Below are 16,550 nucleotides of genomic sequence, written 5' to 3'. Positions count from 1 at the left end.
TGAAGATATTTAATGTAAAGCGAAAACAGAAGGGGGCCTAGTATAGAGCCCTGGGGTGCTCTGGTCAACTAAGTATAGGGTTTAACAATGACTGACTGTCCATGTCTGTATCCATATCTTCAGACTCCACAGCCGTGCTCGGCCTCTGGATCTTTGGCTTGATGACAAAAGGGCACTCTTTCCTTGACAGGTCCACTTCATGCTGCAAACACAAAGATAGATGGAGAGAGGGGTTAGCGAGTCCAGACATTTGGCCGGGCCTATAGTGAATTTGCAGCTGGAGTGCTGCGTCAGACACTGTGAAAGAAGAGCAGAGTGCATCACCAACCTCCAGTCGGCTGATAAAGATGGTAAGGCCGGTGTGGGACTGAAAGGCAGCCATGTCCAGGTTAGTGATGAGGTCCACTACTCTCACCGCCCGCGTCACAAAGGTGATCTGATCCTGCTCGTCCCCTAGGAACTTGATCACCTACGCGGAGTGGATAGGCGTTAGGCAAGGATGGTAAAGATGTGAAAGAACATGTTTGTAAATACTCAAAAGCCTATAATAGTGCTGATAAATCAACACCGCTGGCAGTGATTTAAAGTTTGGACATACCTTAAGTAGGGCTTCCATCATGCCACAGGATACTAAAGCTTCTCCTCCAGCATCATAGCTGGCCAGGTGGTATAGGAAGGAGAAGAGTGCTGTTGCAAACTGGTGCGGGTAGGGTTCCATCAGGGGGTCTGGCAATAACAAGCATTATGTTCCAATGTGAATCTATATCAGTGTAAATGGGCTATTTATATGCATAGGAGAAAGTGATGCACAGAGTCTTAATAAGTCTAAATTGGTGCTCACCAATCATGGCTTGTATACAGTTGCGCACCAACACAGGCAGGAAGCCATGATAGGAAGCAGTGCCAGTGCAGTCAATAATGTTGGATAGCTTTGGTGTCCTTTCCAGATGGACGATGGAAGTTAAAGTGCGCAAAGATGCTGCCTTTATATCCTAAAGGGGAAAAATAGCAGCCATTCGTGGGATTTTTTTATTAAAAATATTACAATTCACATGATATTAATCAAACAACTGGTGAAAACAACCTTAGCTGCACATAGACATAGGATACCGAGTATAATTTCATACAAACTACTGTCCAGCTTCTTACCACAAGCTGTTTGTCTGTTATCTGTAGCACATCCACCAGTTCCTCTATTAAGCCATTGTATAGAATACTGTTGGCCGACTCCTGGAGTGCATTCGAATACACTGGAAAAGAGTGACAGAATAATGTCAGCAGTGAGCACTCACTGGAAGTAAATTCTGTATATACTGTATAATAAACTGTTTGTATAGTAATAAAAAGGGACAAATATGTCCCTAAGGGATGGTACTGGTGCACACTACTCACCCAGTATAGAGATGGCATGCAGTCGGGCCTGCACGGCCTGCAACCTCTTCTTGTGATTTGAGAAGCCGTGGGCCAGGCGGATGTGTGTGAACAGCAGGGTCTGCTTGTCTTTAGGGATGTTGTACATCACCGTCAACGACTCCATGATCTCAGAGGGACTCTCAGAAATCTGGGAGACATGGAGCAGGGATAAAAATAGCAGGGGCGTGAGCAGACAATGTAAACGGGGTCATTATACACAATACTTGCTGATAAACACCACAATTCAATATCTGGCTTTACCTTGTCAAGCTGCTCGATGTGAATATAGTGTAGTGTATTACTACTGGTCTGCTGTAGAAAGAGGAGAGCACAAATGATTGCCATATTGGTAAACTGACAATGCAAAATTAACAATAAAGACATTCACACTACTATTCTGTACAATGTTAGGAAGTCAAGAATATATTACCTTTCGCTCTACTTTGACTTCAGGACCCGGTTCCGCATAGAACTCAAAGTGCAATGTGGTGGCACTGGGGGGATACTTCTGTTCGCATGTCAAGGGATGGCAGCACAAGAGGAATAGATTGATGAATAGTGCACCATTAGTCTTATTTGAAAGCCATAATGACAAATGTAATAATTCCACAAAGGCCAAGCATTTTGTCTTGTCCAAATGAGTTATTGAGTGCTAACTTTGACAAACACTTACAGTCATAGACAGGTCCCTGCAGCACTCTGCTAGACCGAAGCCATTCTCTTTTCCACCCCAACTCTGCAGGAGAGAACAAAGACACTCAGAATCCACTCAATTCTTGAAAAAGGGACAACTGTCATTATGGCAATGGGAAACATTATGATATTCTTCAGTTCAGACCTCTGCCAAGTGCTGCAGGCGGGCCAGTAGGGGGGTCCTCTTGTCAGAACCCAGTCTGGTGATGTAGTTGGAGCGTTTACTGAACACATAGAGCAGGTTCAGCACAGACAGGACCACCTGCATGTCACATGAAGCTAGCAAGGTGGTTAAGTGCTGTGAAGAGAGGAAAGAAGAGAAAGAGAAAATGGCAAACAAATGCTTAATAAAAACAAAACAGGATTGAGTTTGTTGACTCTACTTCTAGTCTGACAGGTACATGATCCAGAGGGGAACAAGGAGAGTGGTACATGATACAGAAGAGAGCAAGGAGACGCAAGTGGAATTTATGCTTTGGGGGAAAAGACGTGTTGTGCAAAACGTGTTGCGCAACATACTTGACAAAAATGATGCATTTCAACCTACCTCTATGGAACTGTAGAGGTGCCTGGAGAAGCTGTACTCGATGAGCAGTGCTGTGAAGTTGAGCACAGCCAGCAGCAGGGCTTTGAGTTGCCCATTGTCTGGCCGGTCACACACCAGCAACCAAGACATGTTCTCTACAGTCTGGCCAGCGTCGCACAGAATGCCATCGAAGCGGTCTAGTAGGTCCACCCAGTGGTACAGCTCACACTGATGAGGACACAAGAACCTTTAGAAACTAAGCCAGCTAAGGATGGTAACTCTTAAGTCAAACCTTTCACTTGGGTTCATCTCCAAGAATACAGAGGTGCTGCACGTTTGGATACATTTTTGGGATGGGTGATAATAAGCCCAGGCACAGACTATGACTCTACATGAATAGGCACCCCTCCCCCTTGCATCTCTGTTGTGGCTTACCTTGCCAATATTCCAGGTCTTGATGTGCTGCAGTTCAAGCAGCAGTTGTTCATCGTTGCATGCCTTAAGCTTCTCTATAAGTGTCCTGCAGTCAGCAGGCTGCACAGCACAGATTATGACAATGTTAGGGACAGACAGGAAAAATACAATGACCATAATAATAAGTGACTGAGACAACATTATGTACTCACAGCTTCTGTGGGGGTTTTCTTTAATTTGCTTCTGTCGACTTTCATTGTTGCTACTTTTTATTTGTTGCTTCTGTCAAGAAATTGCATATGTCATTCAACTGTACCAAATATAGTGGTGATTATCAATTTACACAGTGGTACAAAAATAACATCAAGTAAATGCAAATATGAAAACATTTTATGACGTGAATAACTAGTATTTACTTACAACTTTAAATGTGACTTACAGTAAGTAATTTGGCAATTCCCACTGAACAGCATGTTCCATTCACGTTACCTGCAAACACATTTTTATTAATTAAGCTGGTTTAAGGTAAAAAGCTACTTAAATTTGCAGAAACCAACACGTCAGATTGTACAAATATGCAAGGAAAACAGTTAACTATTAAAGATATATTAAAATCATGGTCAGTCAAATGAACATGACATTAGCATAACAATAAACAATGCAATAAACAATGCAACAGCAAAATAAATGTGGTATATTCTAGAAATAGAAAAGAATATTGATTCAGTTTTTGGTACAAGGCGGTCAACGAATCGACCAGACTTCAGTCATCCTCTGGAAAAACAATTTGGGTTGGGAAAATTAGTGCTACTAGTCAGCAAACGGAGACCCACTATAATTGGCTAGCAGGTGATGCTAACATTTACCTTAGCTAGCAAGCGAGGCGAATTAGTAGCTAGCAAGCAACTACGACACAAAGTTACTGTAATTAATGTGTTTGACGCCCAACTCGATGAATTGAAACCTTTTACATGTTCAAGAAATTGCACTCATGTTGACCCACGACACAAACGTCGAGCTAATTGACGCGAGTAGTTGGCCCTCAGTGACTTGACACTGACAGGTTAAAGTTATATAGCTGGCTAACTTTAGCCCTTTCGCTAGCAACACACACACAAACGTTACCTGACATTAGGCAGTAATAATCGAAGCTCACTCCGCCTGCCAGGCTGCCACAAGATTAAACAATCGAACACCACGGTAGTTAGATCAGCAATATGTCTCAGTCATACGGACAAACACAGCAAAAGCCCTCACAACGAACAGAGCCTTCCGATCGATAGCTGGAGGGAGCTGGTCTGGTCTGTAGGAACTACCATTCCAGTGGCAAACAGCTACTTCAAAGCAACAAAATAAAATCCAGGCGGAAGAAGAAAAAACTTGTGATAGCCAGCTAACATCACCACAACAAGTGATACAAAACATATGCACCGGGCTCAAATCCCAGAGGTTTAGCAAGCAACGGACTTAAAAACTGCCATACTGACGACTTCCAGACCGCCACTAGTTTTGACTCGCTGTCCCGTGAACACTGACTGGACTAGTTTAGCTCGCGGCTGCAGCAGCACAGGCCCAGTGTTGCCAGATTTCGCGAGAGAAATAAGCAAATCAAGTATATGAAAACAAGCCCAAAAGAAGCAGGCCACAGGAACACTTAAACCATCAGCTATTTGAAAATTGAGTCTACAAGCTCACAAGGCGCCGCACTGTGAGCTTATAGATCTGCTATTTTCAAATAAATATAATGAAAAATGTTTTAGAGACATTTTGAATACAAAAATGGAGGTCCCTGGCACAACATATTTTCAGATCTGTGGCCAAGTTAAGTAGGCTACGTGAAATTATTTTCAGAACCACTGGTTTAAACAACACTTAAGAAAAGCCCAAAAAAACGCAACCACCATTCACCAATAATTACAAGCAACTTTACAGAAAAACAAGCCCAAAGTCGCTTATAATAAGCAGACCTGGCAACACTGCACAGGCCGCATCATCGATGCTAACGTAGCTATACTCCGTCACACGAGCGCGTCTCGAGAAAAACGAATGACGCAATTTTCAAATTTAAAAAGTGTCGACGACAAAATTTTCCGTTGAAAATGCGTCATTTTTGTCGAGACACCGCTCGTGCGGTGAAGTATAAAAACGAAGCATCAAGAAGCCCGCACTGTCCTGTCCACCCCTGCATCACCACCACCACCACTCACAAGCCAAGCGGGCATACTGTGCACACAGCCCGGGCCGGCATAGCTCACGACAATAGGTTTCTGATTGTGGATCAAAAACACTTGCATTCATGTTATTTTTGGCAAAAGTTTATAATAATTCTTACCCCGGCCTTTCAGCTAGAGACAGCCGTGGCACGCGCTGCTGGCTGGCTAGCTATAGCGAGCTAGCTGCTAGTTGAATAGCAATAGCAGCAGAAACGCATAACGTTAATAACTCGCTGAATCATTCTCAGACGGGTCTACTAACGTGACACTGCGAGTTGTGGTGTATTTCAGTTTTCTTTGGGGGCACAAACAGCCGAGTAGAAACCGGCTCGGGGTAGTGATGAGTTCCTCCTCTCTGCCAGCCTGTTAGATTATGTGGTCATTTTTTCGGAGAGCAAGCGCGCGTGTATCCGTAGCATGTAGTCAGTGGGTAACTGGCTGTCGGCACTACAGTCACTGTGACTGGGGTAGTGTGCAAAGTGAATAACGTTACGACATGGATCACTGTCTTGTCTCATACGTTTCTCAACGCACTGCACAATATACAGACAGAGCATAATGTGTGACTGTTAGTAATTTGTTTTCACCCTGATTGTTTTGTAGATTGATTGATATGATTGATATGTAATCAATTATTTAATGGAGCAATACCACCAAAGTTGTCATCATATGTCTTACATTAAAATAACTTGCCTAATAACTTGCATAATTTGCCTACCCACAACAATAATATTCACATTAATATTCATCAGGTGTGCAGCCATTTTAGTTATGCTAATTGCAGCACTATAAAAGGAATGCAGTGTGCTGTCAACACTGACATAATGTCTTGCTTTAAGTAATGCATTAATTATTGTACTTGTCAATGTGGTTCCAAACCTCATGACATAAATTAACTGGACTCTCATTAGCTTGAGTGAAATGTTGATTTAAAAGAATCCCATTTCAAATTTGATTGTGCCCTTACGTTAAGGAAATGTTACTAGCCGACTAGTCTCACGAAGCCAGACAACTATTCCACAATCTCCAAATGCTATGTAGAGTCTGGAACTAAATGATCAAGCGATAAAGCGGATGTGACACCTCCTTCCCACTTCCGTTTCGTCTTTACAGTTGTGCAAACTTATCCAAATATAAATCAAAATAACCTCAGCATATATAGCTTGCTGCTTAGCAGAAATGGAAATTAAACAATTTAATGTAAAGATATTTTAAGATATATTTTCGTGAACGGGAATGACAAACAGATGACAGCTTCCTGTCTCGGATTCGGGAGGTGTAGTTCCAGACTATAGCATTCAGAGATTGTGGAATAGTTGTCTGGCTACGCGAGACTAGGAACATCCCAAAAGCCGAGAAATATATTTTAAAATATATTTCTGATAAGCAGTAAGCTATATACGCTTCGATTATTTTGATTTATATAAAGGACAAATTTGCATGACTGTTAAGACGAAACAGAAGTGGGGAGGAGGCGTCACATCCGCTTTATCCTCTGATCATTTTCAGAGCTTCTGTGCTCCAGACTGTATGACGGAAGCATTTGATAATTGTGGAAGCAACAGTCTGGCTTGCTAGACTACTAGCTGACTAGCCGCAAGCAACTTAGATGCTATAATGCTATCTGGCATCTACGTTGCAATACCAACCATTGAAAGCCCCTTCATTGAAACTGAAAAGTCCTATCTGATTGTATTAAACAACTTTAAACACAGCTCCAACACTCCAACACTTATTGTTGGAGTTTGGAAGCGCTCGTTTTCAATAACGCAACGTCCTGCTGCATTATGTGCAATTTCGAATTTTGGTACGCAGGACCGTTTAGTGATTCCCAAAACCCAACGAGCGCTTCCAAACTCCAACACTTAGGAAAATTATCACCTGCACAGAATTTCTTGACAGAAAGTAGCTCATAAGGGCGCGCTCCCACCGCACTTTTATTTTACCTTTGGGGTGGAATCTGCCAATGCTTTGTCAATGCAAATGCCTGGATTCATGGTCTTGCAGATTTTTTCCAAGAATCCACGCATTTGCATTGACAAAGCATTGGCAGATTCTGCCCCTGAGGTAAAATAAAAGTGCGGTGGGAGCGCGCCCTAACATGTCAACGGTGGATTTTTATGAAACAAAAACTTTGCAGATAGAAGAGTACTGCTGCAATATTGGTGAGTTTAACATCGTTTAATACAATCAGAAAGGACTTTTCTGTTTGGATGTATGGGATGTCAAGGGTTGGTATTGCAACTCTAGATTCTAGATATTAAAAATAGAATCTATGAGTTGCTTGCGGAGTTGCGGCTAATGCAAGATAGCATCATAGCAACCAAGTTGCTTGCGGCTACTAGCTGCCGCTTTGTGGCAGCGGTGGCCTAGTGGTTAGAGGGGCGGCCTTGATACCGGAAGGTCCCTAGTTCGATTCCCCAATTCATCACATCAATCATGAATCACCGCTGAATAGCCCTTGAGCAAGGCTTCCATGCAGGGTCCGGCTGGAAACAAGCTTCGTGCTTAGTCCGACACCCTGGGTAAACAACAAACTTTGCTTTGCTTTGCTTTACCACAGGAATGACACTGTGGTAAATGTTTACAAAAATAATCAGAAATCAATTTACAAAACTTTCCAGTTTTGTATATTTGTTTAATTAAAACAGGTATGCATTTTGTTATGATGTTTTATGTATGATTTAGCCTCATGTGTTGAGGCCTAATACAGTAAGCACATGCACATTTCAGTTTTGTCCTACAGGAACGAGACTTATCTTACAATTGTTCTTGTGAGGCATTTTGAATTTGTATGGCAACATTTCTGATAGTAAATTATCTCCTAATTTCTGGAAAAACAGCCAAAATGGTGATGGTAAATGCCATGACTGTCCCGAGAACTTTTTTTTTTGCCAGCGCAACAGGAGCCCCTGAGATGATGTGGTAGTCCCAAACATTCCCCTGCTTCTATGCCGCAAAGCCATACCTGCCGGTGTTTTTGAAAATTGGGGAGATTTTCAAACACAATAAGGCCCCCCACTCAAAAGAACCCAAAACAAAACACACAATGAATACTCTTTATGTTAGCCTACTAAGCACTAAAGCACTATTGTGTTCTTCTGGGCCAGCCTTATTTATGTTTAGAATGTCACTACATTTTTATACAAAGTATATTTTAGAATCAGGTGTGTTCTCAACATAAATCTATGGCTTCATAAACCATTATCATTCCAATAGGTGGCAAGGTCCAGTAACAAAATGAGACCAGAGCAATGCAACTACCTGGTGCAAAGTCTAACGTTGATCATGACATGCTCTGAAATACAAATTATTAAAATTATAACACTTAATCCAGGTATAACCAGAGTGATACCTGGTCATGGCTAGATAGACCCGACTTCTGTCAAAGCTGATGCACATCGAGGGAAATAGATTTTTATTTGGGGTTAGGCACGGTTACACACTGGACACTTTTTTGTGATTAATTAGCCTGAAAATATTTTACGAATTGTTGTTCGTGTCATGAGTACATCCAAACGCAAATATTACACAAAGATACAGCGACGCAATCTTATTCAGAATGAGGTCGATTTTTCATTGAGAATAAAGTTATTAACCTGTATGAATGAGGCATCAAATATATGAATAGCTTTCATGAAAATTACTAGCGTTTGGTGCGATTTAATTAATATTTTAGTTTAGGCGCACGGGTAAAGTTCCTTCCCACTATGGAGACTGAGGTTACACTGTAGTTAACTGGGTTAACATGGATCTATCATTATATTGAGGACGTGAAAAATGTACATGCGCTCTGTAACAAAAGAACTTAAGCTCAAGCTGGAAAATCGCACCCATAAAATACAAGGTGTCAACAAAGAACACATTGGGAAGTGTTACGTCAGATTTTCACATGCACGCCTCAAAATACAAGATTCACGTTAACTATCGGCAAAGTCAAAAAACTTGAAGGTTAGCCATGGGTTTGATGTTAAGGTTAGGATAAGGATCTAAAGAGAGAATGTGAGCAGCTTTAACAAAAGTCAGGTCCCATCTAACCATGACCGTGGTGCATTTGTACACTGAGGAGTGCGGATCAAGCTTAAAGGACGACTTCACCGATTTTCAACCTATCTTCATATAATTGGTCCTCACTAATACTCATGATAAAATGGTACAATCTTTTTCTACTCGGTCTGTGTCTCAGAGGAGGGCTGTGGACAGTTCAGAGTCCCGTCTACCAGTGACATCATCAATGGGGAATCCAAGCTAATAGAAACTGCAGACTTTCTATTCCTGGAAAGTTGCAATGCAATAGAAGAATAGCCTGGGACCAGACGAATCTGCGAGTGCAAAAAAAAATTGCACTCTGCGATTTGGGTCTGGCACCGCTCCATAGAGAATCCACTTCCTCTCCCAGAAGACGTGGGGCACCAATCAGGGCCCAGTATTCGAATATGGGCGACTGTAATTGGTAGTTGGTTGAAGGTCTAACCAATTGCGTCGAGAGACATTGTTTTGATCCCGCCCCTTGGGAAACAAAACGTCCTCATGGAAGCACCAGACTCATATCCACGCAGTGATATAGTCTAGCTACGCCAGGCTAATAGAAGAAGCCATTGTTCTCGTGTTAATAAAAATCTAAATAAAAAATGTGAAATCTTGTTGGAAAAAAAAATCATGCCTAACGATGATGTCACTGGTAGACGGGTTTCTGGACTGTCCACAGCCCTCCTATGAGACCACCTGATTCGGATGCTATCAATGCATTGAATGGGACATTATCACCTCTTATTAGACCATTGAATGGGCGAAATAGGCGACATACTGACCTACCCGCGATTTATCAGACCATTCATTGGGTGTTATCAAGACATACTGACCTACCAACAGAGATGACTTAAATAGTTCAGTTTCGGTTTTGGTTTCGGACCATGACGGAGGCGCACAGTCACAGGCGAACTGTCAACCCGTGAAGGACCACCGAGGGAGCTAAGGCGACCGAGTTGCCGTCCTGAACGGTGTGACGTTCGCCTGTGCCTACTCAGCGCCGTTCGAGTTATGTACCGATAGGCACAGAATCGTAAATAATGTTGTGGGGACTGCTCCGCCTCAGAGTAGGTCAGTAGCTCCTGATTACGCCCCATGAATGGTCTGACAAATCGCGGGTAGGTTTAAATCGCGCCTACTCGTCGCCTACTCGCCCATTCAAACGTCTGATAAAACGTGATAATCTCCCATTCAATGCATTGATAGCATTCGAAGCCGGTGATGAGACAGACCAAGTAGAAAAAAATGGCACCATTTTATCATGAGTATTAGTGAGGACCAATTATATGAAGATAGGTTGAAAATCGGTGAAGTCGTCCTTTATGGCTAGACTGGAACCTGAGGTATACTTATGTCTTAAATCTTTTAAAAAGACTGAAATATCACCACGCCAATTGAAGGGGAGAAAACGACTCCATTTTAAAAAAATCTACTGACATCAGTAGGGCATGAGAAACATTTTCTTAACTTTTGGGCACATAGTAATACATCTTTTCTGGGTTAGGCACAAGTAATTCCAGCCATAAGCAAGTTTGAGTAGCAATGCTTTCTCTATAATCTCTAGTGAAAGAAATTACTGCATCTGCTAGATAAAAGACAAAATAAATGTGCCTAATAATTTAGTCTAATATCCACTGAATCACAAACAAAAAGTGTTTTTCAAATCATAAACATTGCCAACAGCTGTAGTCCTTCAACCGTCATTAGAACCACTAAGCATGAATGCTGAATGATAAATGAATAATGGAACTGAAGAACAATTGAATGGAGACAGCAGCTGAATGTACCAATTGCAATTTAACTTGTTTGCTCTCGCTGAACAGGCAGGATGGATTTATTGTAAGATCTGTTCTTCAATACAGACACAAACTTCATTTATGTCCTCTGCATGTCTATACTATATGTTGATACGTATAGTTTATAAGTAATAATTGTGCATTACAAAGATCCGGGAGCATAAAGATGATGGCCTCCTGGCTTTATGTCCTAGAGTCAACCTCAGTGCAATGAATGTTAATGTTTTCACACTTAGTACTGTGGGACAGGAAGACCATGTTAAACAAAATGCTTGAGCCATCTCACATTCAGATTTTTAAGCAAAGCTTGTATAATTCTATCAAAAGCATACTTTGAATGAACTGTTCTAATGTGCCATTTATTTTGTCTTTGATTATCTAGAAAATGCAAAACAATCTAATGTTGCTTTCCATGTAATTGGAGCAATTCACTGAAGCAAGTTGTGGCAATGACAGCTTGGCTGTCCTGAGGAATGGACAAACGCATCAAAACCTGTCAAGTTAAACAGAGATATCCTTCTTTTGTGAAGTGTCCAGCACACCGCTCTTCCTCAGACATTTTTTTCTTTAACGGGAGCCATTTCGTGCAGATATCTGACATCCAAGTATGGCAGTTCTGCGTAAATGTAATGGTATTAATTAATTCAAATGTTCTGATACTTCCTTGTAGCAGGGCAGTAGCCACTAGTGTATCAATGTGCCCCTAAATGGTTCACAGCATCTTGGTAGAGCAAGCATTCACAATGTAACCATTTTAGCAGTACATAGTACATACCACAAGCTGCTTTGGTTCATTAGCTCCATCATTCTCCTCCTCGGCTAGTTTCGTAGTCTCTTTAAACTCTCTGAGAGAAAGAAAGGGGAAACAAAAAAAGATTAAGACCATGGGGATCATTTTTGTACTTCCTACTGTATACCAGGCGTCGACAGAAAGGCCGTTTTAACAACCATGAAATGTTAGAAAAGGTAAACATTAAATACATCAACGTGCAATGACTGATCTGATAGAAGGTTCAGCATTTTCTCAAGGACACTTTGACAGGACAGCCAGAGCAGGAATTGAACTTGTGATCATTTGCATCGTATAATCAATATACATTAACCATTTCTCTCTTTTTGATTTTCCCCTTCTACAATAAGTGCAGTATTGTCCTCATAGCAGCAGGCTAGGAGCCAGAAAGTGTCCGACTTTTTCCTTTTACTGGTCCTTATCCAAACAAACTAAACCAAAAGAGTTGAGCTGCTGATCCTGTGGCACTCAGATGGATGAAACATAGTGTACAAAATTAATTCCATGTTCAGGCACAGAGGATGGCTTTATCCGTCTTCCGTTATTACCTGATGTGTGGACTGAAAATAATAGCCTAACTATGCATCTGAAGTTTGACAACAAGGCTATTTGTCTCTCCCACACTGGTAGCATGCTCAGTCAGCTATGCTCATGCATGCTGAAGTCACGTGAATCAGTAAATATGAACGGAGATGAATAAGATGAACACTGTGAACTCAACTGCTGTGATTGGTCACAGGGCACATTATGAAAGAAATAGCTCCACTTAATAATATAGTGGTGTTTTATACAACTAAATAGTGGAAACCAAAACCAGCTTCAAGAGAAACAAGGATTAAACGTTTATATGGTTGGCGGTGGCACAAAATTGTATACATTTGAAAGCCAGAAAATTAGTTCTACGATCAAATCAGTCATGTTTGAAATTAAAAGGATCAACCTTTAAAATTCCATTAGTGCTTCCACATTGGCTTGTACTTTAGGTTAGTCCTTCAGCTTAGTTGTGGGCCGGTATGAATTTGAATAAGGCAATAAGCAATTATGCCAGAGCCATTGTGACAATGCAGATTGATTTGGGGGCATGCATGACATGTACTACGGTTTGCCCAGAAAATGCCAAACCCCTTCCCCCTTACTTTCATGTCATCACAATGTTCATTGAAGTGTATAAGGTCTCAAGTCGACTGTTATTATTCAAAACTGGCTGATAGCAAGTACTGCTGCTGGATTTACTTGTCAAGTTCAAAACTTTGTGGCAGAATCCAACTGCAGTTGAACAAGATGGTTGTTTAGTTTAGAGATGCAATACATATTTTTCGGTCCAAAAAACGTGACCCAATATTGCAACGTTACTTTGGACATATTTTAGTGGGACAGCTATTCTTGTTTATCGTGTAACGGTTATAAACACACCATAGCCTTGGATCAAGACTATCATAGATGTATTTTATCTTTTTTTTCCGATTTTTGCATATCATAGATACGAAAGTAAATGTCAGACGCGATAAAAATACATCTATGATAGTCTTGATCCAAGACTAACTTATCCAAGAAGGCAAGACACATAAATGTTGACATCATCATCATCAGCATCATCATCATAAAGAATGCAACCAGGCCAGTTTCATCGGTTGTCTGACATAGTTTGGCTACACTAATTAACCAGCTTCCATCAAATCACTTTACGCCGGTTAACGTTTGCTAACCTCACAGCATCCATTGAAAGGTGGCCCTGCTAACTTGAGTAACACACGTAACATTGGCGTTAGCAAAGTCATAGAATCTGAACAATGTTAGCTGGCGTGAAGTTGTAACACACAAGTTAAGACTGGCGAGCTCCCGTCTTCTGCTCCAAACTGGCGTTAACCGTTAACTGCTTTACCCCATTGGTTCTCAAAGTGGGGTCCGGGGACCCCCAGGGGTACTTGAGGGGGTTCTGTACACTCTCTGGGTCTGAGAGTTTTGTACACTCTGGGTCTGAGAGTGTACAAATGGATACCAAATGGACCCTAACGGGTCCATTTGGTTCCATTTGTACACTCTCAGAGTTAAATTAACATTGATTTCACAATATGAATTGGGGTCCCAGAGATAGAAATGCCATTAAATGGGGGTCCGTAGCCCTAATGCATGTCAAACTGGGGGTCCTTGAAATTAAAATGGTTGAGAATCACTGCTAGAGCTGTAAAAAAAACTTCTCTTATGGGGGTCCCTGGCTTATCTTTTCAAATGGGGGTCCGCGGGCGAATAAGTGTCAATTTGGGGCTCCTTGACATGAAAAGGTTTGAGAACCACTGCTTTACCCACTTCTGACACCAATGTAATGTCGCGCACTAAGCTGATTTCGAACCCCGGCCTCCAGCTCGGCAGACCGGCAGGGAACAAGCAACGCCAAAGATAGCTAGCTCACTTTGAGGAGCAAGTTACGGCCGGGTGTTTTGCGGGATTGCTACAATACAAAAAAAGTCAAATCCGCAATCTGACACTATCACCTGGCATTTCCTCACCGCCCGGTAACCGTTTAGCTTTAGTTGGTGAGCATGCAAATGTAGCCAACAGTAGCAACACACACAGACATGATAACGCACACATTGAACGTTTGTGTGTGTGTGTGGGTGGCGTGTGTACGTATGTTAGCTAGCAAGCGGCTAGCTCTGGTCCATAGCATTAGAAGGAGTTAAGTTGAACTCCTTCTAACGCTATGGACCAGAGTTAGCAAGCGGCCAGCCAGCAGCACAATGCTCTTTCTATCGGGTGGAAGAATCATGGCTAAATTAAAAATGGCGGTTTACACAAGCAGAAAGGTCCGGACTTTTACCCCTCAAAAGACGACCTACCGCTTTTACAGGACATTAAAACACCATTTTGGATAAGAACTCAAAACAGCTAGTCAGCTAATAGAAGGAATGTATACCCTCCAGGGAATAAATGCCCAAACCTCTAGTGTGGAATACATCTGTCTCGCTTACCTTCGGATGCGTGTTAATTTCACTTCTCCATCTTGCACTAAGCTGAGTAGTAGGGCAGTTTTAGTTCTCGCCAGTATTGCCAGATTCTGCGAGAGAAACAAGCAACCAGGTCTATAAAACAAGCCCAAAAGAAGCCACATGAGCATAGCATATAGGATATTTGAAAATAACAGATCTACAAGCTCACTTCACTTGTAGATCGGCTATTTTCAAGAAGAAAAAAAAAAGTCAGACACTTTCTGGCTCCTAGCCTGCTGCTATGAGGACAGTGAAACATTTTGAATATATGTTGAAATATTTTACCAACACAAATTCTACAGGGTCACACAATACTTTTCAGATGGGGGTCCGTGGACAAATGCACATTCATTTGGGGGTCCTTGACATGAACATGTTTGAGAACCACTGGTTTAAACCACATTTGGGAAACAAGCCCAAATAAGCGGCTACACTTTAGAAACGTATGGAAGTGAATAGATGCCATAATTCAAATGAAATGGCAAATTCGAAAATTAGAGAAATGCTTTTTAATCTTCAGCATGTCAAGGGATTTTTGTGACTTTATTGAAATGAAAATGCTATAGAATGTTTAATTAATCTCCCAAGTATGCTCAATTGCTCAATCTATGACAGATTTCAATTGATAAATAAGATATCATTTGATTTTTAATTTTCAAACAATGCCCCACTAAATAGTGAACAATTCTCAAATGAAAAGGCTATTTTTAAAATGCAAATTAAATAAGGCTAATGCTTTTTAATCTTAAGCTAATAAACACTAATTGTTGAGACACAAATGAATGTATAATTGTATTTACATTTCATCTGGTGTGCAGGTGCTCATTCTATGACAGAATGAAAAAGCTAAAGAAAATGACACTGCTTTATAATTTTCGAATCTTACTATTATTGTGCAGGGTAGGATTTGAAAATGATAAAGCAATGTCATTTATTTATTTTGCTTTTTCATTCCGTCATAGAATGAGCACAACTGGAGATGAAATGTAAATACTATTGAATTATACATCCATTTGTGTCTCAAAAAATGCATTTATTAGTTTAAGATTAAAAAGCATTAGCCTTATTTAATTCACATTTTCAAAATAGCCTTTTCATTTTAATATTGTCCATTATTTAGCAGGCCTGAAGGTTAAATGTAAATGCTATTGCATTGTATATTCATTTTCAAATTTGCCATTTCATTTGAATTATGGCATCTATTCGCTTCCACGAGCCCAAAAAACCGCAACCCGCAACTACCAATATTTACAAGCGACTTTACAGAAAAACAAGCCCAAAGTCGCTTATAATAAGCGAACATGGCAACCCTTGTTCTCGCGAGAGTGACCACCAACCGGCGGCTGGCTGCGTTACCCTGGGCACTCCCTTGTTGCTCTAAAAAACAAAACTAATCATGTCTATTATTTTTGGGCCGGGCATTATATCTCATAAGTAGTAGGGTATTCACTACACCAGGGGGTCTGCAACCTTTTTGAAATTAAGTGATATGTTTTTATTTTCTAGAGAGCCGGTGTGCCATGTCAACATTACGTTTAATGACACCAAATAAAAATAAAAATAGTTCCAACATATTTTTATTGTCCATGAATATAACCTTTTTCTTTCTTTTGAAATATTTTCTTTCACATCAGGATATTGTTATGATGATCATTAGACCCAGAGCAATAAATAACCCACCTATCTCCC

At 41.0% G+C, this 16,550-nt stretch overlaps 1 protein-coding gene across 15 annotated transcripts in view; it reads right to left on the bottom strand.

Moving 5' to 3' along the window:
- The window catches only part of huwe1 (HECT, UBA and WWE domain containing E3 ubiquitin protein ligase 1), a 51,565-nt gene extending 36,660 nt beyond the window's left edge, over window positions 1-14,905 (bottom strand). For 9 of the 15 annotated variants that reach the window (XM_084069563.1, XM_084069549.1, XM_084069554.1 and 6 more), the window contains exons 1-16: window positions 14,844-14,905; window positions 11,860-11,929; window positions 3,486-3,535; window positions 3,259-3,328; window positions 3,068-3,166; window positions 2,654-2,860; window positions 2,252-2,404; window positions 2,087-2,149; window positions 1,844-1,921; window positions 1,675-1,725; window positions 1,393-1,561; window positions 1,150-1,250; window positions 842-992; window positions 599-726; window positions 329-469; window positions 97-202 (exon numbers count right to left, since the gene is read on the bottom strand). In XM_084069563.1, the coding sequence (XP_083925689.1) occupies window positions 97-202; window positions 329-469; window positions 599-726; window positions 842-992; window positions 1,150-1,250; window positions 1,393-1,561; window positions 1,675-1,725; window positions 1,844-1,921; window positions 2,087-2,149; window positions 2,252-2,404; window positions 2,654-2,860; window positions 3,068-3,166; window positions 3,259-3,303 (1,492 nt within the window). In that variant the 5' untranslated portion in view covers window positions 3,304-3,328; window positions 3,486-3,535; window positions 11,860-11,929; window positions 14,844-14,905. Of the gene's footprint in view, window positions 1-96; window positions 203-328; window positions 470-598; window positions 727-841; window positions 993-1,149; window positions 1,251-1,392; window positions 1,562-1,674; window positions 1,726-1,843; window positions 1,922-2,086; window positions 2,150-2,251; window positions 2,405-2,653; window positions 2,861-3,067; window positions 3,167-3,258; window positions 3,329-3,466; window positions 3,536-4,171; window positions 4,495-5,378; window positions 5,704-11,859; window positions 11,930-14,843 lie in introns of those variants that run through there. The other 6 variants (XM_084069558.1, XM_084069562.1, XM_084069559.1 and 3 more) reach the window with 6 other exon arrangements.
- Window positions 14,906-16,550: the final 1,645 nt, after the last annotated feature.

Source organism: Gymnoscopelus microlampas (assembly GCF_963454915.1).
Source record: "Gymnoscopelus microlampas genome assembly, chromosome: 10".
Lineage (NCBI taxonomy): Eukaryota > Metazoa > Chordata > Actinopteri > Myctophiformes > Myctophidae > Gymnoscopelus > Gymnoscopelus microlampas.
The sequence above is the reverse complement of the archived record's forward strand: the minus strand, read 5'-3'. Positions and strand labels throughout refer to the sequence as shown.